Raw genomic sequence first — 23,430 nt, forward strand, 5'->3', positions numbered from 1 at the left:
TTTAATGTTTCTGTCGGAGCTTGGAGCGCCTGGGGACTCAGAGCAAAAACTCCACCACCATACATCTGAAATCAGCCGACGTCAGTGCTTCCAGACACAGCTGTCTCTCCCCTCACGTATTTCCAGAGCCCTGGGCAGTTCATCTTATTGCATTATGCCGTGTGGCATGCCGAGGGTTTGCTGGTTGGGTTATCCACGGTTTGTTATACTGTACTGCAAGGGCGTAGGTTTTGTTTAAACATTGGGGGGGGGGACACACTATAACCGGGGGGGTCTGAGGGTCCTCCCCCAGACAATTTTGAGCATCAAACACTTCATTTCCTGCATCCCAGATGCATTTCACAGAGAAAGAGAGAAAGAAAAGAGACGTGGGCAGCAAAGTTAACCCTTGTGTTGTCGACCATGCAACATTTTGTTGTTCTGAGTCAAAATTTCGACGCTTTTGTCACTTTCCCCGATTGTTTTGTGACTTTTCCCGACGTGTTTGAAGCTTTTTCTGACATTTTTGGCACTTTTTTCAACGTTCTTTTGTTAATTTTGTCCTTCAAATGCTATGAAATGGAATAAAACACCCAAATTCAATGAAAGTAGTGAACTGATCATTTATTTTACTTGTGAAGAGTGTTCCACGGAACCATCCACGTTATTTCTTTTTGACAATTTGGTTGAAAGAAACCCACATTTCTGATATAGAAACTTTTTTTTAAATTGGGTCAAATTTGACCCGAGGACAACACAGGAGGGTTAAGATGGTATGGTCCACTACAGGGGGGTCGGAAATAGTTGGGAAACACACACATATATATGTATATATATATATATATATACATGTTTTGAGCCACCTGCACAGTTAGTTTTTACCTCTTTTGGGGTTGTCTTTAACTAAGGACAAATCAACCTCATCGAAATATTAGGGGGGGGGGGGGATATCTACGCCTATGCTGTACTCTGTATCTTGGACTGGAAGTTTCTGAGAACTGGGAATCTAACATCTCCATCAGGAGTTGGAGCGATACAGAAGGGATAGACAACATGTAAAATAAGACAGCGGGGATCCATCAAAACAGCTCAGCCTCCCCCCCCCCCACACAGTGGGAGCCCCCTGCAGATCCACTGTGTTGTTTTTGTCACTGTGATTCAGTGGGCCAGTTCTGCCAATCTATTATGCTGATTTACTGACTCCCAGGGTCACAGACAGCAGATAAAGCATAAAGTTGGCAGCGTTCACACCCTGTCTTCACTGATGGAGAACAGGCACTGCGTTTTATATAAATAAACCTAACCATGTCTTTTTTTTCACAACTGAGCAGACACAGATGTGGACAGACACACGCACACACACATACATACATACATACTGTACATACATACAACCCAGTGGTGGAATGTAACTACATTTACTCAAGTACGGTACTTAAGTACAAATGTTGAGGTACCTGTACTTTACTTGAGTCTTCTTTCTTTCTTTCTCCGCTACATTTCCGAGAGAAATATTGTACTTTTAGCTCCACTACATTCATCTGACAGCTTTGGTTACTTAACATATTAAGAGTTTTGATTGATCAAATACGATGTTTTGTTATAAATTAAACTACCCAACAATTTATGGGCCCACAAGTCCATTGACACATTGACACAACTGTTAAAAAGTATCTAAAATGTGAAGGTTTTTCTGCACCGAGTACTTTTACTATCTGATGATACTTACATACTAACCCTTGAGTAACATTTCAAAGCAGAACTTTTACTTCTAACAGAGTATTTTTATAGTGTGGTATTAGTACTTTTACTTAAGTAAAGAATATGAATACTTCTTCCATCACTGACACACACCCACACGACTCCGTGTCCGTGTCTGCAGCTTCCAAACACCCACACGCACCTTCCCTGATGGTTCATTTTCCATTTCTCCATCACGGCCTTCTCACTCCAGTCAAACACATAAGAGGAGCCTTTATGTTTGTAGCAGGATGACGAAGTGTTAGTGTTGCACTAAAGGAGTGTGTGTGTGTGTGTGTGTGTGTGTGTGTGTGTGCTTGTGCTTGTGCTTAGGCGTATGCCCTTCACAAGAAACGAGTACAGTGAATTTGTTCATGTGTGCCTGCATGCATGGACGTTTTCTGTTGCGAGTGACAGCTTCAAGACAACATTTCAGCTCCAGACCCATTGGCCTTTCCCTCTCTCTCTCTCTCTCTCTCTCTCTCTCTCTCTCTCTCTCTCTAACCAGCGTGAAGTTAAGCATTCCAAGCATTAATCCTACAAAGTCCCATTAATCCAAATGGCTGCAGAGAAATCACACACAGATGAAAGTCCACTAACTAGACTTGGCATCTTTTCCATGAGTGTAAAATACAATTACATATAAATAACCACACATGCACGCTCACACGCACTCACACACACACACACACACACACACACACACACACACACACACACACACACACACACGCTTCCTTTAACAGACAAACACATATGATGCGCTCACAAAAGAGTCACACAGACACTAAGACATCAGACACACACATAGACAAACATGGAAAAGAATGAGGCTAACCTGCTTGTTTTCCTACTTTACCACACCATATACTTTATAAACAACTGTAAACTGTAAACAACTTCACATGGCATTTTTGGTGTGTGTGTGTGTGTGTGTGTGTGTGTGTGTGTGTGTGTGTTTGGTCTCCCTTCAATGGCACTTTTTTTTCAATTCAGCAGCTAATCTCCTTGTGTCCTTCACTATATCAGCACCACAGGAAAACAGTACACATAAACAGTCCAGTTCCTGCACATATAACTACAATATATATTTGTAGGATGTTTACCGGACGGCAGATAAAGATAGAAATGCAAAACTAGAGTACAATGCTTTCTTTAGATTTAAACTTTTAAGTTGTTCAAACCTCAATGACTCAGGCTGTGTAACCAAAACATTGTTAAAAGCTACAGAATCTTATTTCAAATTTTAGTAGAGATTCCGAAGTTTCCGAAGATACCAAATGTGTCAGGCTTTTGAGTTTTAGGGGTAATGTTTAGGCCCCTAACCATCTCATGCTTCCCTTAGAAAAATGTATGATGTAAATGAACTGGTTGTGTGGTACTCTTTATCAGAGGAGGGAAAGTTAATGCGACATGGATTGGCAAACCCACCAACCAGTAATGCCTTCTCTCTCCAAAGAAGTTTTATTTCAAGTTTTGTCTGACACAATGTTTCAAGCGGAAAGACTTCAAAATTGAGGTCTAACTGGTTGGTTTGGAAAATCCACATCTGGTTAAAGGTCCCATGGCATGAAGGCACTTTATGAGTTTTTTTTAACATTAATATGAGTTCCCCCAGCCTGCCTATGGTCCCCCAGTTGCTAGAAATGGCGATAGGTGTAAACCGAGCCCTGGGTATCCTGCTCTGCCTTTGAGAAAATGAAAGCTCAGATGGGCCGATCTGGAATCTTCCCTTTATGACGTCATAAGGGGAAAGGTTAGTGGCTGTAATTCTGCACCAAGGCTGAATTTCGGGAAAGAGACATCAGATACAGTATTAGGTGACCACTAAGGCCTATATAAAAGAGACATCAGATACAGTATTAGGGGATCACTAAGGCCTATATAAAAGAGACTTCAGATACAGTATTAGGGGACCACTAAGGCCTATATAAAAGAGACATCAGATACAGTATTAGGGGACCACTAAGGCCTATATAAAAGAGACATCAGATACAGTATTAGGGGACCACTAAGGCCTATATAAAAGAGACTTCAGATACAGTATTAGGGGACCACTAAGGTCTATATAAAAGAGACTTCAGATACAGTATTAGGGGACCACTAAGGCCTATATAAAAGAGACTTCAGATACAGTATTAGGGGACCACTAAGGCCTATATAAAAGAGACTTCAGATACAGTATTAGGGGACCACTGAGGCCTATATAAAAGAGACTTCAGATACAGTATTATGGGGACCACTAAGGCCTATATAAAAGAGACTTCAGATACAGTATTAGGGGACCACTAAGGCCTATATAAAAGAGACTTCAGATACAGTATTAGGGGGACCACTAAGGTCTATATAAAAGAGACTTCAGATACAGTATTAGGGGACCACTAAGGCCTATATAAAAGAGACTTCAGATACAGTATTAGGGGACCACTAAGGCCTATATAAAAGAGACTTCAGATACAGTATTAGGGGACCACTAAGGCCTATATAAAAGAGACTTCAGATACAGTATTAGGGGACCACTAAGGCCTATATAAAAGAGACTTCAGATACAGTATTAGGGGACCACTAAGGCCTATATAAAAGAGACTTCAGATACAGTATTAGGGGGACCACTAAGGCCTATATAAAAGAGACTTCAGATACAGTATTAGGGGACCACTAAGGCCTATATAAAAGAGACTTCAGATACAGTATTAGGGGACCACTAAGGTCTATATAAAAGAGACTTCAGATACAGTATTAGGGGACCACTAAGGCCTATATAAAAGAGACTTCAGATACAGTATTAGGGGACCACTAAGGCCTATATAAAAGAGACTTCAGATACAGTATTAGGGGGACCACTAAGGCCTATATAAAAGAGACTTCAGATACAGTATTAGGGGACCACTAAGGCCTATATAAAAGAGACTTCAGATACAGTATTAGGGGACCACTAAGGCCTATATAAAAGAGACTTCAGATACAGTATTAGGGGACCACTAAGGCCTATATAAAAGAGACTTCAGATACAGTATTAGGGGACCACTAAGGCCTATATAAAAGAGACTTCAGATACAGTATTAGGGGATCACTAAGGCCTATATAAAAGAGACTTCAGATACAGTATTAGGGGACCACTAAGGCCTATATAAAAGAGACATCAGATACAGTATTAGGGGACCACTAAGGCCTATATAAAAGAGACATCAGATACAGTATTAGGGGACCACTAAGGCCTATATAAAAGAGACTTCAGATACAGTATTAGGGGACCACTAAGGCCTATATAAAAGAGACTTCAGATACAGTATTAGGGGACCACTGAGGCCTATATAAAAGAGACTTCAGATACAGTATTAGGGGACCACTGAGGCCTATATAAAAGAGACTTCAGATACAGTATTAGGGGACCACTAAGGCCTATATAAAAGAGACTTCAGATACAGTATTAGGGGACCACTAAGGCCTATATAAAAGAGACTTCAGATACAGTATTAGGGGACCACTAAGGCCTATATAAAAGAGACTTCAGATACAGTATTAGGGGACCACTAAGGTCTATATAAAAGAGACTTCAGATACAGTATTAGGGGACCACTAAGGCCTATATAAAAGAGACTTCAGATACAGTATTAGGGGACCACTAAGGCCTATATAAAAGCATCCAAAAAGCACCATGTCATAGGACCTTTAATTAAAGTGCAGTCAGTGAGTCATCAGTGAAATAGCATTAAACTATTAGCAAAGATACTCTATACTACAGTATGAAACGGTACACACTTCCTGTCTCCTAAAGGGGCGTGGCCTCCTTTGAAAATGTAATGAACATCGTGTGGATATATGAAAAGTTATATTTGCATAATTTATTAATATGTTCTTTGGCTAACGTTGGATATTTACACAGCCAAAAGACATATTTAGCATCAAGGAGATTAGTTTTGTTAGGGTGTTCACCAACGTTAGCTGACGTTAGCTGCTCTGTTTTGCCAGATCTCGTGAGAGTTTGGTCCTGAGACAGAAACAGGTCTGAAACAAAGTACATTTTCTCCTGATGTGTCCATCTGAAATTTTAGATGGACATTTTAGTGTCAGAATGTTCTGGAGATATGTGGTTTGTAAGAAATGGGTCCAATATTTACTTTGGTGACTATGGGGCTAAAGAATCACTCATAATCTGTGTTCACGTTGGGTCAATACACTCAGACCTGTCGCTAGTCTCCTGAAGAGGCGTGGCAGTGGAGAAACCCGTGTGACCCAGATACAGGAAGTTACTCCGAGTTGGGGCGTCTCGGTTCTAAACCGTCTCTGATATTAGTAGTATTGTGAACGTTGTTTCCGTGCGCTCATGCGTGCTCATACGTGTGATACAAATAAAACTGGGAGCCTCATAAAAAAACATTCCTACTTGCTGTTTATTAAAAATTCCACAGTGTACCTTTAAACCTGGTATAACTGTATATATTTCTTGGCCACCAAGGGGCAGTGGAAATAAACTGTAAACATAACATATAATATGGAAACATGCTATTTTACACAACTGGCAGATACGGAGCAACATCATCATTCATTTGGCGTTATGTTTGTGTGCTCCACTAACTCCTAAAGGGAAATTATTGGTCTCTTTATCTGCTAAATGCTCCACTGTGTTCACCAGCTGGTCACTAACTTCCTCTGTCTCATATTTGGTGCTCGGCAGGTAGTGTACAGGGGCTTTTAGAGCTTTCCTGCTAATGCAATCTGAAACAACACAGATGAGAGTGTTGGGAGCTAACCACAACAGTACATTTGCGGCCCGTAAAACAGAAACAATGTGCTGCAGGACGCTACAATGCTCAGGGGAGCAGAGACATGATAGTTCTCTAAATGTCCGACCACTTTCTCCTACACATATGATCCATTGTTGATATTAAAGAATAACTTTGATACTTTACAACCTGGACCCTATTCTCCCATGGTTTTGTGTCTAAGGTAGAGATCTTCTACAGGGGGTCCTCAGAGTTAGTGCAGGGGGGCCGCAGAATTATGTAAGAACTCTATTTCTTTTGAAAGTTTTTTTTTTTGTTATTAAAATAAATCTGAAAATATACATTGACATGAATGCAAATTACTTATAGCAAAGATAAATTGGCCTATATGTGAAAAAAAAGATTTAAATATTAAAAATAAGCTTACTGTGCCTTCCGATGTACACTACCGGTCAAAAGTTTGGGGTCACTTAGAAATTACCATTCCACTCCATTATAGACAGAATACCAGCTGATCTGAGTGGGTGGCTGATCTTTAATGCAATATCTACATGGCCTATTATCAGCAATCATTCATCTAATGTTCCAAAGGCACATTCTGTTTACTAATCTGATATCATTTTAAAAGGCTAACTGAGAAAACATTGGAACACCCTATTGCAATTATTTAAGCACATAATGTAATCTGAAAACTGCTGCCCTGGTTAAAAAAACAATGCAACTGGTTTCAGCTGGTATTCTGTCTATAATGGAGTGGAATGGAAATTTCTAAGTGACTCCAAACTTTTGACCGGTAGTGTATGTTTAACATTAAAACATGATGCATAAATAATATCCAGTTATTTTCATCCGTTCTGCCCAATTTAATATGCAACTCAATTGTATACAATATATGCGGTAAGGGGTCCCTACTCTTTCAGCTAAGGGGTCAATGGCCTAAAAGACGTTAAAGACCCCTGTTCTAAGTGACTGATGGGAACAACACTTTTTGAAATTGGTCCAGTATTAAGCAAGCACCTTCAATTTACTTCCAGTAAAAGTGATTGTTTTTGCCACTGACAGGCTCAGATTATTATTCTAAGTGTCTGGCAACATTATAGAAGGGATCCCCCCCAGAGGTTGACCTTTTAAGAGTAAGGTCTTTTTTGTTTAACATGACACAGCCCCGGAATCGCTATCGCCAAACTCACCAGACTCTATTTAAATAAACAGTCATTTTATCACCGTAAAACTCACTTCATTCAAAGTCGATGTTAACATGGACACATATGAGGAAATGTGAACTCAAGGAAACCTGCAACACTAAGAAGAGTGAGTTGAAACTCCATAAGAGTGCTTTAAGATGAAGTGACACAAAGTAGCATATAAGGAGCTTTGATTTGATAAAGCATACCGGGACAGATACCAACACATTCTCACTCCCATCGCATAAAACAGTCCCTCCAGGATTTCGAGGCCTTTTTTTGAGATTGTTGCGGCCCAAAATGCCCGATTTCGCGGGAGCTTTTCTAAAGAATTGCGATAAAAGTTGCGATGTCTTTTGTATAGTTCTTTCAAAATAAAAAGGAAACTTGTTTTGGGGAGAATAAAATTACTCTGGGATGAGTTTCCCTAGTAACCTTACCAAAAAGGCTCATGATGCTGTAAATGTTGATGAATGAAAATGGCTGGTGGATTTAAGACAAAAAATAATAATTTAGGACTATTGTCGTCACTTTTGACGCAGTTAGGTCTAGGACAAGTAGGCTTACAAAAGGTACGTTTACGTGACCTGCGGGACAAGAACGGAACAGTTGGGTTTAGGAAAAGAAGAACGCGCCAGTTGGGTTTAGGCATAGATGTAATTAACAGGGGGGTGGGGGGATTACAGCCCCCCCCCCAATAATTAAAACTGGCCAGTGCAACCCCCAACCCCCGCCCCCCCCCAAAAAAATAATCTAATAATAATTTCCTTTACATAAATAAAGAATTTGCACCATAACTTGTTGCAAAAAGGCACAAATTGTTGCAGAAAAATTCACCATAATGCAGGAAATGAAGTGTTTGATATGCTCAACATGTCAGTTTTTCCCCAAAATGGAGATCTTAACCCCCCCCCCAATGTTACGCCCTTGGGTTTAGGAAAAGAAGAATGCGACAGTTGGTTTAGGAAAAAAATAATGTGACAGTTGGGTTTAGGAATAGATCGTGGGTGGGGTTATAATAATGAAATTAACGTTTCGGTGACACACGGGTCAAGACCCCCAGTCCCCGGGATGACAGTCCTGTGTTGTTTGACCCATCCACCACCCCAGCCTACCTACCTTCGCGGAATTTTGGGCTTTCATACTACTCGCTACCGTTGCGAGTAGTAAACCCATACGCAGAGGGGTGCTTATTGCGTCGTATATGACGCTGAGAGCCACTAACTAAGCGTCGGAGTTGGGAGTGAGATTGGGTTGTGCAGATACACAACAAGCACAGGAAACAAGCCTAAACACGCTTACATGCCTGTTAATTTACTCTGTCCTTCTCCTTCAGACACATACAATAGTTTCCTTACTTCTCTGCCAGGCACCGAACAGTAAAACCTCCATTGTGTACGTCTTATTTTTATTTATTGAGCCATAACTCAGCGTGAGTGGAACTCTTGCACCTGTCTGAGCATCTCTTTTATTTCCCAATAAATTTCACCTCCTTATAATAAACAGACACTTCACAGCCGAGCAGGAAGCTAACATCTCAACCCACACATACTAGGTTTATTTTATCCGATATCTCTGCATGAGTCCAGCAGAGAAGAATTGTGGGGAAAACTGGAATAGCCATTGAAAAAAAGATACATGGAGAGTTAGTGGGAGGAAGAAGGAATGAAAGAAAGAAACAGGGGTTTACTACTTAAACAAAGCAATCACTTGGCGGTGCCTATTGTACCACGGATCTTTCATTTAGCTTCAAAGGGAAGGCTTGGACAGCGACCCGAATGAGTGGATGGAAAGGGGGTGTGTCTCTGTGTTTGAACTGTGGCCCAAAGGTTAAGCACCCCCTTCACCGTCCTTGTAAAGGTATACCCCTGTACACACACTGAAACGCACACAGACTGTCACAGACGCCAACACACACACTCCAGTGCACTCACTCATGCTCGAGTGATGGCACGCCGACAGACAAACACAAAGGCAGACGCACACATTCTTCCAGTCTCTCTGCGCTGTCTTAAAAAAAAAAACAAGTTTTGACTCGCACACACACCATTGTCCCTTTTGGATCTGTTGCAACATCAAGGGTGACAGCGTGACTGTGTAAACTTCTCTCTGAGTGTTTAGCCTGGCGGCCACGAAGATAGACAGGGAATGTCCACGATACTGCCATTTGCTTTAGGACTATTGCTCTGATACGTCAGCGTTCGCAGGGGCTGCAGGGGATTTGAGTGGCTCACTCAAGTTGTAACCATTTATGGAGGCATGTGTATTTCAGCCATTACGTTTTCTCAAAGCCTTAAAATCGCACTTGCCCAGAATAGTGCAGACTATTTATGCAGGTAGAACTTTATTAGCTGCTCTGAAGTACAAAACGCTAAAGTTCAGTAATTAAATGTCTTGTCCACTTTGTTGCCTGTATTGTTTAAGTTGAGAGGAGGTTTATAGTTTTAGGGATGGGGTGAATGCTGGGAAGGGATCCAAATCTCTGCAGCATTCTGTAAGCTTATCTAAACAGGGTGAAGAAAGCTTTCTCAAATGAAATGCATGCTGGGAACTACTATGGTAATTAAGTGACAATGGCTGTGACTGGAAAGGATCCCTTTTCCCACATTCGTGTTGCCATATGTAATGAGATTTGTTTACCACCATAATTAGCAGAAAGCAGAAAATCACACAGATGAAGTGAATTTGGATCCTATCCGAGGGTTTGCTCAATAAGGGGACAATCCTGTTACAGTTAATTCCCTGGGGCTTTTTTGTATGCTACCACAGCCGTAGTAAAAAGGCTTTATCTCCATCTTACAGTGCATTGTGGGGAATATATAATGCTCTCAGAGCATGTCCACATCACCCTTAAGATTCAGACTCTAAGAAACAAGACAAAGAGCCTGAAGCCATGCTAGCGGCTCGAGAGGCTACTTGAGTTAAATGCAAGCAGCGGCATGCTAACATGCTCACAATGACAACGGGGATGTTTAGCAGGTATAATGTCTACCATGTTCATCATCTTAGTCAGTGGTGGAATGTAACTAAGTACATTTACTCAAGTACTGTACTTAAGTACCAATTTGAGGTACTTGTACTTTACTTGAGTCTTTTTCTTTTCATGCCACTTTCTACATCTACTCCGCTACATTTCAGAGAGAAATATTGTACTTTTTACTCCACTACATTAATCTGACAGCTTTAGTTACTTCACAAATTAAGATTTCTGCACACAAAACACATATAAAATCCGATGTGTTATTATAAATTAAACTACCCAACAATATAAGGGCCTACAAGTCCAGCTGAAGTAATTAGACGATAAAACACAGGACTGTTTTGATCGTTTCCAGTTTCTAAAATGTGAGGAGTTTTCTGTATCAAGTATTTCTAATACATTTTTAATACTTTAAGATCATTTTCCTGATGATTAAGTCACATTTTTAATGTGGGCCTTCTTGTAACACTTGTGTATGTTTACAGTGGTAGTAGTACTTTCACTTAAGTAAAGGATCTGAATACTTCTTCCACCACTGATCTAAGTTAGCATGCTAACATGTGCTAATTAGCGCTAAACCCAAGTGAAAGAACTAAGCAGGTACTTCATCATAAACCAAAGAATTGGACAACATTTTGTCCTGATGATGCAGATACATGAAAACTCATCAAAGTTATTTCATTTCACCCATCAGGGGGACAGATGAGATGTCACCGCTGTGGATGGGTTCTATCTGTACGTCTACTGTGAGATCAATGGTCTTCTTCATGTGTGTCATGCCCAGTGGTTTCTGGAGTGAGTGTTTCCAGGCGTGGCACTGTCGAGCTCATTGGGACAGGAATACTGGTGGCAGTCCTAAGGCATGTTGGGACAATCGCCTGGGAAAGTCAAGTGTCAAAAGGATGTCTGTCATAACCTCTGAGAGCTGGTGTGCACTGGATATAGACACATCCGATGTCAGGCTTTACCTCTCACCTTCCGCTCTCTGTGTTGTGTTCTACTGTATTGTGTGAACAGTTAACTTCATTTAATATTGTACATGAAGTTTTCTTTTTCGGGGTGCAAATGTTCCACAAAAACAAAAAGTTCCTTCCTGAGACTATTCTGCAGAGACACCGTCTCTGCTTCCGAAACTCAGCGCCGCCCAAGACGATTGGGATTGTTTTCTTTGTCTCCTATCCTAGAATGTATGTGTGATGTAGCCAGACCTTCCTCCACAGCACTGTAGAGATAGGTCTGGCAATGCGGGACTAACGGCCCCAGAACATAGTGTTTGTCTCTTTGGCTTTACAATCCCCAAAGCAGAAGGCCATAAAACAGCCTATTTTAAAGAACTGAACTCCAGTATTGTGTGCGCATTTGTCTTATCTTTATGGCCTCGGTATGGACCACCCTGATGCTAATAAGAAGAAAAAGCAAAAGGGTGTAGTAAGTATGATTACTGAGAGAGAAAGATGATGATGAAGCATGCTTTGTATCTACTCTTTGCTAGCCTCCAGTAGTGATCTAATGGCTTACAAACTATAAATGAGCCTACACAGATCAGCAGTCCACCGCATCTTTCCCCTCTTCCTCTGCGGCTGTCGGGAGCTGGCCGGATGACGTTTAGCTCTGACATTTTGGCAGGAGATGTGTCGGACAGCTCAGGATCCTCCTGAGTCCCCCCGTAGGACCCCTGCTGGATGTCTTCAGTCCATTCAACAGCCTTTATCACTTATGGAATACTTCACACATCTGTCAAAACAGATCAATTGAGTTCAAATGGATGTCAGAAGGGGCAAACCGCATTGTCACAGGCCAGCGCATTCTTTCCCCCCGACGCGTCACTTTGTGTGTGTGTGTGTGTGTGTGTGTGTGTGGTTTAAATGTGTGTGTGTGTGTGTGTGTGTGTGTGTGTGTGTGTGTGTGTGTGTGTGTGTGTGTACGTCACAGGCCAGCCATGCTGACTTCTTCATAGCCTACTGGTTTCAGCAGGGGGGAGGCATTTAAGGACCCAGGCCCGACCTTCTCTTCTGCTGTCAGTCTGTCTTTTTTCTCCTGTCGTGTCGCTCCTCCCCGCCTCCTCTCACTCTTTCATCCTCTCTTGTCACGCCTGTTAGGTTCTCTCTCTTCTCTACAGGCCCTCTGTTTCTTTTCCACTCTTTTCCTCTTGTGTTTTTTTTTCTCTTACCCTCTCTCAATCAGATACTTTGTCTTTTTCCGTTCCTTTTCTTTCACTCGCCCATCCTTCTCTTGACTTTTTATCACTCGTGTCAGGCTGTTCTTATGAACCACTCGCACATATAGCTACGAAAAATAATGCACTGTAATTCATATGCATTCAACGTATTTATTGCTGTATGTACCACATTGGCTGCTGCTGTGGAGGAAAAAAACAACACAGAAAAAATACACAGCGTTTTTCCAGCTAGTGAGCGGAGTTCGCTTCCGGGGGAAAAACCAAATACTTTCACCCAGGAAACCCCGGGAGTGTTAATCCAAACCACAATCTTTTTTCTAGTCTTAACTAGTCGTTTTGGTGCCTAAACGCTCACTTTTTGTCGGCTAAACTCAACTGCTACGGCCCGCGAAAGGACCATCATCTGGCAGAGCCCTGTACCCGGCTCACAGTCTCCTTTTGTCGGCTAAACTCAACTACAAATGTCCGCTGATGCGACCGACAGCTCACTGTGCTTTGTAGCTGGCATCACGTGACCAGCCGGGGGTTGCCTAAATTCATAGGATATCATAGGAATTGGTGTGCATACATTTTCGTGTACGATATCATACGAATACTGCTGGCTAGATTTTAGATTTTTGAAGATTTTTGATTTCGATTGCCACCGATACCAATATCATAGTCTCGCATTGGCAGTCCTTCCTCCACAGAGCTGCGGAGGAGGGTCTGGCTAGTCCACACAGCATTCCAGGATGGGAGACAAACATGCTCTGGTTTATTGGCATTTCTTTAAACCAATCACAATCGCCTTGGGCGGCGTCAAGCACCGGGCAGAGCCAGGGTGCCTCTGCAAAATAGCCTCCGGAAGGAACTTGTTTTGGTGGAACATGTGTACGTTCAAAAGTTGTTTTAGTCGTACAACAGAAAACTCAGATTGGACAGATAGTCTAGCCAGCTGTCTGGATTTACCCTGCAGAGATCTGAGGAGCAGTTAACCATAGTCCTCACAAATCCACCAGAGTTTAAAATTACAACACTAAGAAAGAGGGAGGTAACAGACATCCGGCCGAAAATAAGGGACATCCGGCGGAATTTCCGGCGGCAACGGAGCAATCCCAGAAGTGGATTGCGTGGATATAGACTACCAATACCGTGACTTCAATACTGGTTCCTGATACCAATTTTATAAAAATCTATTTTAACAAAAAATAAATGACAACATTAGACATTACGGCACTTTTCATTTATTTTTTCAACTTCTACTACGTGAGCCCCGCCTCTGTGGGTAACGTAGAGTTTTTCCTGCCTGCCTCTACGACGTGTAACGTTAGACAGTATCAAATCGGTACCCAGCCCTACATACACATGAGAATGCGTTGCTCGTTTCCACCTGATCAGTCAATTGTTTCTTCTCTTTCTCCAGCTTTTGCCATGTGTCTGAGTCTTTCTTTGCCTTTCTCTCATTCACAGTTCAGCTTCATCATACACCAAAGAGGCCAGCCATCCATGTCTCATCACTCAGGCAGCAGCAGCAGAAGCACACTGTGCTCTGATGTGGACAGAAACCTGATAGAGGCTCATATTGCAGCTCAACTCCCAGAAGCCTGGCCTGCCTTGCATACACACATACACACATATATATACACACACACACACACACACACACACACACACACACACACACACACACACACACACACATACACACACACTAAGTACAAACACATGCAGGCATGTAGGCAGACACGTACCACATGTGAGAGACGGACTCTGTCAGTCATTCACTCCTTCACTTTTTTAATTATGCATATGAACACACACACACACACACACACACACACACACACACACACACACACACGCACACAAAGTGGTGGAAGAAGTATTCAGATCCTTTGCTTAAGTAAAAGTACTAATACCACACAGTAAAAAAATACTCTGTTACAAAAAGTAACAATACTCAATGCAGAAAAATCCTCACATTTTAGAAACTGGAAACGAAAAAAGCTTCAAAAGCGTCAAATTGAGTGTGGAAATCGTTCTGTGCTTTAATGGTCTCATCATTTTAGCTGTAATGTAGGCCGTTATATTGTTGGTAATTTAAACATTGGATTTTATAAACTACATTTGTTTTGTGTTCAAAAATCTTAATTAGTAAAGTATCTAGTAACTAAAACTGTCAGATTAATGTAGTGGAGTAAAAAGTACAATATTTCTTTCTCAAATGTAGCGGAGTAGAAGTAGAAAGTGGCTTGAAAAGAAAAGACTCGTACCTCAACATTTGGATTTAAGTACAGTACTTTAGTAAATGTACTTAGTTACATTCCACCACTACACGCACACACACACACACACGCACACACACACACACACACACACACACACACACACACACACACACACACATCCTCAGTCATTCAGTTTGCCAAAACTTTCTCATTCATTCATTTACAAGCACACAAACAAGCCGCACATCTGTCCACAGAGGTGAGGGGGTCGTCCACACACGGGGCCCTCAGGCAGAAGCTCAATTACATGCTAATAACACACTGTGGGGCAGCAACAAGTACGATAAAAACATACATGTGTTGGCTCACTGACAGTTTTGAACAGCTTTATGAGCAGGGACTCCGGCAGCCATCACTGATTTACAAGCGAATGTTGATCAACTGTCTCTAAGATCCAAATGCTTTCCTTACTGTCCCATAAAAAAGGGCAAGATGGAAGTTTGGGAATCCTAAATTTGAATCAGTCAATTTTAACTTCCAACATTATACACTATGTTCTGGACTAATGCCGTCCAAAGTTCAGTATTCCTGCAGCTTGTCACTCCCCGCAGAGTTCATTTACCTTTACTCGACTGGAACTAGCTGTTTGCCAAAATGATGTATTCCCCTCCAGCCAGGCTGCAGCGGGGTGTGTGTGTGTGTGTGTTGGGGGGGGCGAGGCAAGAACCTTTGGACCCCCTGAAAACGTTTCACTTGGGGCGATGAAACAGTAAATACCTATAATCCCGCTAAGCCCTGTCCAGCTCTGGGCCCCCCTGCATCATCACACCCCCTCACACGCCCATCGCCTCTCACTCAGGGAGGGGGAGACCTAATCACCATCAAGCTATTTCCTCTGAAAACAAGAATTTACACAAAGTGTACTTATGCGAAGAATGATTTTCACATCATGGTCTCAGAAACAGACTTTCATTAAGCAAATGATCCCCAATATTGAGAGGATTTTGTCCCATTCTGCCTGATACAGGAGGGTTTTTGATTCATTATTTTGGTATTTATTAGGCTATTTAATGTGTATTTATTATCTATCATTTGAGTGAGATGATTTAAAATGTGTTGTAGTAGTGTAAGTTATAGTAAACCAAATATTCATTTGATTATCAATCCATCTGTCGATTATATTTTTAGACAATCGATTAAATGTTGCAACCATCACCAAAGATAATTGCTCCAAATACATCTATCTGCTGAGATTGCAGACATCTATTTCTAACAGTCCAAAACAAGATATTTGTGTAGCCTACTAGAATGAAAAAAAAAAAAAACTGAGAAAAGCCACAAATATTTACATTTGTCAATCAGTAGCCTAATCTATTAATCGCACAATTGTTTCAGCCCTAGTCTATCCTATTTCATATTTTGTTAGGGACGACCCCCTGGAAGCCCCTAAAGGACCACACAGGGTCCGCGGGCCTCACTTTAGGAACCACAGGACAGGAGCAGTTAAGGAGACCCTCGCCGTCATATCAAATCTTAAATAAACATGTTTTCCAATGAAGGTTTTGAACTGCTGCTCTCCTATTTTTTTCTGGTAGCCCACAGGCAAGCACATTGCATCACTAAAAGTGACCGAGCCACAGGTGAGAACACCCCCCCCCCCCCCCTCCCGTGTGATTAATGTCCATGTTGATCCTACCTGTGTCTGCTCGCCGCTCTCTGGCCCGTCTGAACACTGGACTCCGCGTACCCGAGACCCCAACTAACCCGTGCCAACATGAAGGCGAGCAGGTAAAACACCGCCTCCATCCTCGTGTCCAGTGTGGCTTCAAAGCAAAAAGAAATGTATATAGTTCCAAAGTTGATCCTATAAAAGACTCGCGGTTACTGTTTTATCTTCAGTGGCGTGCTGTCGGTAAATGAAGATGGAGAGCCATGACTTGACAGGATGATAAACTCCCGCAAAACCCAGCGCAGTCCAGTCAAGTGCATTTCAGAAGGAAACGTGCGGCTGAAGCGGTGGAGTCTGACTGCCACTGCTGCTGCTGGAGAGCGGAGCAACAACAAGAAAGTTTCCTGTCAGAGCTCCAAGAGCAGTCATGCCCGCTCAAGGTCTCTCTCTCTCTCTCTCTCTCTCTCTCTCTCTCTCTCTCTCTCTCTCTCTCTCTCTCTCTCTCTCTCCGTATGCTTGCATGGATCCCTCTCAGTAGTGTAGTCTAATGTATTGTAGTGGGTATACTGTACTGTATATTGGCCAGAATCTGCCTTTGGGGGAGGGGAGGGCCATATCATAGTGGGGGGTCTGGGTGTCCTCCCCCAGGGAAGTTTGGAGCATCAACGACTTCATTTCCTGTTTTCTGAGACACTTTTATGCACCAATTTACAGTGGGAATACCTTTATTTGGCGTATGTGAAGAAGAAAAACACAGATGACAATACAAAATATATTCAAAAGATAATGCAAAGTATGTCTTTGTGGGTCATTGGGCATTTTTAAGTGGGTATATGGAAATCCTGGAGCTTTCTTAGTGGGTATACTGCGTATACCTGCGTATCACGTAGACTACACCACTGATCCCTCTCCCTCCCTCTGTACCATCATCATGTAGCCTACATTTTCTCTCTGTTTCTCTTTATGGCTCAATTCAGCTCAACTCATTTCAGTTCCATTCCACTGGTAATTTCGAACGTGCCATTTAAATCAATTTTTACAACAGAATAAACGAAGAAGGAAGTCCAAAAGAAACAAGGAGACTCCAGAAAACTTTAAAGCCCACAACTTTTAAGTTCAAAAACAGGTGGAGCTTTTATAATGAACAGTGTCCAACATGGGAACTTCTACACATAATGTATGTACGGTTATGGTAGGAGGATAGGCCTACTAAACTAGTTTACCCAGTTTACTCAGTTGTCATGGAATTATAGATCCATTTTTCGGAGCACATTGGGGATTTCTAGCTTGAAGCGAGACAATGTAAGTTTTGCTAAATATGGACAAAATTTGCACTTACAGATTAACGCCAAATTGAATATTCTTAATTTTCTAACATTCACGATTTAGAGGGTTTAAAGACATCATACTTAGGCAACTTTACTGAGTAGAACTAGAAACAAACCATAAAGTCTGTGAACTAGCTAGAGTCATATCTGTCCAAAACAATATTTATTGCAAGGCAACTCCATTAATAGGTTTTTATATAGCACATTTCAGCAACAAGGCAGTTTAAAGTGCTTACATAAAACATTAAACGGCAATTAACATTAAACAACTAAAACATTCATTAAAAAGAACAGAAAATAAAAACAAGCTAAAATAGAATGACAGGTATAACATACAAGAATAACAGTTACAGTACAGTGTAAGAAATGAAAAATTACTTGCTTTAATAAAATGTGGCGTCAAACAGAAAAATCATGATTCATGATTTCTGGGAGTTTGTTCCAGATATGGTGCATAAAAACTGAACGCTTTTTCTCCATGCTTAGTGCTGACCCAAAGAAAACAGCCCAGTCCCAGACGACCTGAGAGGTCTAGATGGTTTGTAATGTAGCAGCAGATCAGAAATGTATTTTGGCCCTAAACCATTCAGTGCTTTATAAACCAACTGTAATATTTTGCAGTAATATTCACATGCAGCTGTCTAATGGATTTTTTTTTTAGAGTGACCTGTAAAGACACCCTTACATTTGGGTCCATTGAAGATAAAAGCATGGACAAGTTTTTCCATAACCGGCTGAGTGCTGCTAAGTCCTTTAGCCCTTGATATATTCTTAAGGTGATAGTAGGCAGACTTTGTAATTGTCTGAATGTGGCTGATGAAATTCAGATCTGAGTCCATGACTATACCAAGATTTCTGGCTTTGTCCCTTGTTTTTAACATTGCCGATTGAAGCTGAGCGCTAACTTTTAATCTTTCCTCTTTGGCTAAAATACATCTACCTCGGTTTTATATTTTTTTAATTGAAGAAAGTTCTGGCACATCATATTGTTTCAATCGTTCATCCAAGTGTTTCTATTGGACAATAGTCCCCCTGGTGATGTGTGTCATCCGTAGAATTATGGTAACTTATTTTGTTGTTTTCCATAATCTGAGCAAGTGGAAGCATATAGATGTTAAACAGAAGAGGCCCCAGAATGGAGCCTTGGTGAACACCACATATCACATTGGTCTGCTTAGATCTGTAATTAGTTACCTATAGAGACAGAGTAGTCTCTGTTCTTCAAGTAGGATTCAAAACAGTTTATCACTGTGCCCGAAAGTCCATCCCAGTTGTCAATACATCTAACTAAGAAGCTACACACGATGTTCAGCAGACCAAGTAAAGCTGTAGCAGCAAAACCCCTGAAAGTATTGAATTGAGAATCGAATTTTATTGCTTATAAATATTCATTTTCTTTTTTAAAGTTACTGTCTCAATGTAAAAGTAAAGAAGTTAGAAATGTGATTGTTCGTCAATTGTTGTTTTTAAGATCATTCCTTCCTTGATTATTATTTTAATTTTGTATTAGTTCAAGTAGACCTTCATTACTTTTTAAATGCAACTGCACTGTCAGCTCTACATAGTCACAAACAGCTCTTTTGCTTGTAATTTTTTTTACCTATGCCCCAAATCAAATTGCTTTTGTGGATTAATAAAGTTGTATTTAAAAAAAGAAAGAATCAAACTGTCAATCCTAACCCAATCTAAATCATCATGAATTATAATTCATTTCTAAATCAACATGAATAAGAATTCAGTGCTCCAATGTAAATGTGAATATCTATTTTACAGTACAATTAAACGACAGCTGGCTCAATCTGCTGTTGAAGATCATACATCATACAAATCGAAATCTCCAGAAAGCTCCAAAATGGTCCTTGTGATGAGATCCTTTTATTAGCTACTGTTCTCGATGTCAATAATTAATTTTCAATCTCAGTATTTCATGATTATTTCTCTCTATAACAACTTCCTTTATTTATTTTTACTGTTAGGGTTGGACTATAGTGTCCTTGCCTCCATCATAATCACAGTCAATCATAACACAGTCAGCCTGTCTGCCCTGTTTCCCTTTTAATCAGTATTGCAGATTCAAATCTGAGAAGTGGATGACATCTAATAGCCCCGCTCATGGGACAGACACACAAACAGCACGTAGTAGCAATTCCTTATCTGCTGGATAAGGAGGCTGTTCTCAAGGTGTGATTGATGCTGTTTTACTCCCGCAGAGAAGACAGCGTTTGACTCCGTGCCATGATTTACAATGCACCTCGTTTCCCCCTCTACCTCTTTCCTGTCAGTATCTTTATCCAAATTTAGCATACATGCCAAAAAGTTAAAAATAGGTCTGCAATCTCAGCAGTTCACTGTTCAGAGATACAAAGTCAAATTCCTTATGATCCAATTGGGTTACTCTTTTTTTATTTGGTTGAAGGCTTTCTTTTTCCTCATGATGAACTTATTTTCTTTTTCCTACGTTGTTTCCCAATTTATTCTTACATTTTTACTGAATGAAAGCTGCGCATCTCCTCCACTGCTGCCACAGAGGAATGCCCAGCTCAGCAGTCTTCCCATCAGCCCAATAGTGAGATCAGCTCTTCCAGCTGCTCTGTCACAGACTCTTCGACTCCCTACTGAGCACGTAGCCAGGCATACTGAGGAGGATGACACCATTACAGAAACATACAGCTACTAACGGTTCATTCATGCTGTAAACATGGTGTATCAATTTCCAGTAATCATCAGCCAACCCAAGACATTAAAGGGTAATCTCAGGGGTTTTCAGCCTGATTTTCCTATGTTTATGTGAGTGACTGATAGGAACAACTATCTTTGTAATTGGTCCAGTATTAAGCCTGAACACTGTAACAGGCAGCCGCAGACCAGGCTGCAATGTAACCCTGTAACCCATGTGCATTGTCAATTTTGTCCAGTTATATTTTCACATATAAATTGGTAAACTGTGTGTTTATTTCAACCAAAACTTGTTGTGATTGTTGGAAAAGTGGAAAGACAACCGAAAACGGCTTTTCATAGTTATATTTTGTTTCTGTCGACTTTGAATGAAGTGTATTTGACAATGCTAAAATTACTGTTTATTTACATGGAGTCTGGTGGCTTTAGCAAACGCAATTTAAAATTTTGTTTATGTGCTTAAAAAAAGATCTTACTCTTTAACAGAAACGTCGACCTCCTTAAAAATAACTTTTTACATTTACTCAAGTAATGTACTTAAGCACAATGTTGAGGTACTTGTACTTTACTTGAGTATTTTCATTTTCTGCTACTTTATACTCCGCTACAATTCAGAGGCAAATATTGAACTTTTTACTGCACTATTTATCCGATAACTCTTGTTACTTTGCAAATTCAGATTCATAATACAAAATATAATCAACATCTACATTATGATGTATTATTGTAGGTTGATAATAGCAAAATTTAGACTTTATTGATCCAACGGGGGAAATTCGTAAGCTATTTACATTGCAGTAAAGTAATTAAAACAACAAGAGATGAAACAATAATGAGAGTTCAATAATATAAAACACAATATTTTCAAACGGAAATAATATACAATATATTATTCTGCAGAATAAGTACTTGTACTTGTGGTACTTTAAATAGATTTTGATGCTGATACTTTTGTACTTTTACTTAATTAACATTTTGAATGCATAACGTTTACTGTAACAGAGTATTTCTACAATGTGGTATTTTGTTTTTTACTTAAGTGAAATATCTCAGTACTTCTTCCAAAACTGTCAAATTAGGAATCTTTTCCATGACTGCTATGTTTGTCTTGGTTTTTATGCACTCTAGATGGTAACTCACCATCATTATAAATCTAGTTGACAGTTAAAAGAGTCAAAGTATCTGGCCGGACACATAAAGTTTACCACGGCGAGATAGAACTCCTGTAAAGTGGATTCCAAGCACGCAGACCTCTGACCTTTTTTGGACCGATGCAAAACAATGCATTAAAATGCTTGCCAAACAAAAGCTGGAGCATATTAAGATTGGGAAGTGGTGACCTCTGTGTGGTGATGGAAGGCCCACTGTACTTTGTCCAAAAGGCTTATGGCTCATTAACTGTAGTTGCTATTTGGCTACTGTACCTTTGAAATGAACTGTGGCTGGTGTGAGATGCTGGCCAGGCAGTGGTATGAGTGATAAGGATAAATGTGAGGCCTCAACAACCACGTGAGGCATGACACAAACCAGATATAAGAAGAACTCTAAAGGGGGGTGAGTTTAAAAAGAAGGGGGTGAAGGCTGTGAAGAACGGTAGCGTTCATTCAAGTTTAAGTTGTAACAACATTCAAGTTATAACTAACATTCCAGCTTTGTTAACTATAAATCTTTGAAAAAAGCGATTCATCAGGGCAGATACACATAGACACAGTCACACCCTGCTACATTCCTTCCCTAAATTACTTCCTCCTCTGAAGCCAAAGCTTGCCAAGATTCAATTGTAGCATTTCCACTGTTAGAATTAGTTCCAGTTGGATTTCGAGAGCGTTATGAGCGTGCGTGTGTGTGTGTGTGTGTGTGTGTGTGTGTGTGTGTGTGTGTGTGTGTGTGTGTGTGTGTGTGTGTGTGTGTGTGTGTGTCGTTTAGAGACAGGTGTCGCCACCTTATCTACTGCACGTTTCAAACAAACTGAAGTTCATTCAACTTGTGTGTACAGGGCATAACATATTTCATCATTCTGGAGGCTGCTGATAGAGAGTGTGCAGAGGACTTTTTGAAGCTATTTTCCCGCTTACTCATTTTCAGTTCCCATTGCTATGAAATAGGAAGGTGACAGTTCCAATAAAAAAGGCTGGCCTGCATGGTAGTTATGTTAATCATCCATCATAAAGGAACAAAAAAGTTGAACTGAATAAATGTACAGTGAAAAAACTAATTCTCTGAAGAAAAACCATGTTTACTGAAAGTAATGATGACTAAAAGTTGACTGAAATGTAATGACTTTTCATCGACTTAAACTGGACTTAAAGTTTTGAAATGTCAGCGTTGAGTTTGGAAGAAGAAGAAGAAGTAAAACTACTAACTATTAATAGAAGGCTAAAACTATTGTCCTGCATTCATATGTTTACTTCAAGTAAAGAGGGAAGGAGAGGCATTATCAGCACAACTTAAATTGACTCAATGTCGGTTCAAGGTGGAGCTTTCAACTCTAATATAATGCCGGATAGTTTAATGAATAATGATGCATCATATTTTAATTGTAGTATTTTGTGAGTAAAATCTGTCTACAACGTAACCAGTAACATTTCTCTGTCAGGTTAATGTAGTAGTAAAATGTTTTCCTCTGAAGTAGAAGTACACAGTAAGTCAGTAGTATACGGTTGCGTTGCATTGGGGTCCGTCTGTAAGTTATTTCAGGGTACAATGGTTCTGGAGAAAGCGGCAAGCATTAATAAACAACTAGTGTTGTTTATTAATGAAC

At 40.6% G+C, this 23,430-nt stretch overlaps 1 protein-coding gene across 1 annotated transcript in view; it reads right to left on the reverse strand.

The window, feature by feature from the left end:
• emilin1a (elastin microfibril interfacer 1a) overlaps positions 1 to 17,095 on the reverse strand; it is a 48,775-nt gene extending 31,680 nt beyond the window's left edge. Inside the window, exon 1 of the mRNA XM_078275321.1 lies at positions 16,693 to 17,095. Within this exon, the coding sequence (XP_078131447.1) occupies positions 16,693 to 16,802 (110 nt within the window). The 5' untranslated portion in view covers positions 16,803 to 17,095. The remainder of the gene's footprint in view (positions 1 to 16,692) is intronic.
• Positions 17,096 to 23,430: the final 6,335 nt, after the last annotated feature.

Source organism: Sander vitreus, chromosome 18, assembly GCF_031162955.1.
Source record: "Sander vitreus isolate 19-12246 chromosome 18, sanVit1, whole genome shotgun sequence".
Taxonomy (NCBI): domain Eukaryota; kingdom Metazoa; phylum Chordata; class Actinopteri; order Perciformes; family Percidae; genus Sander; species Sander vitreus.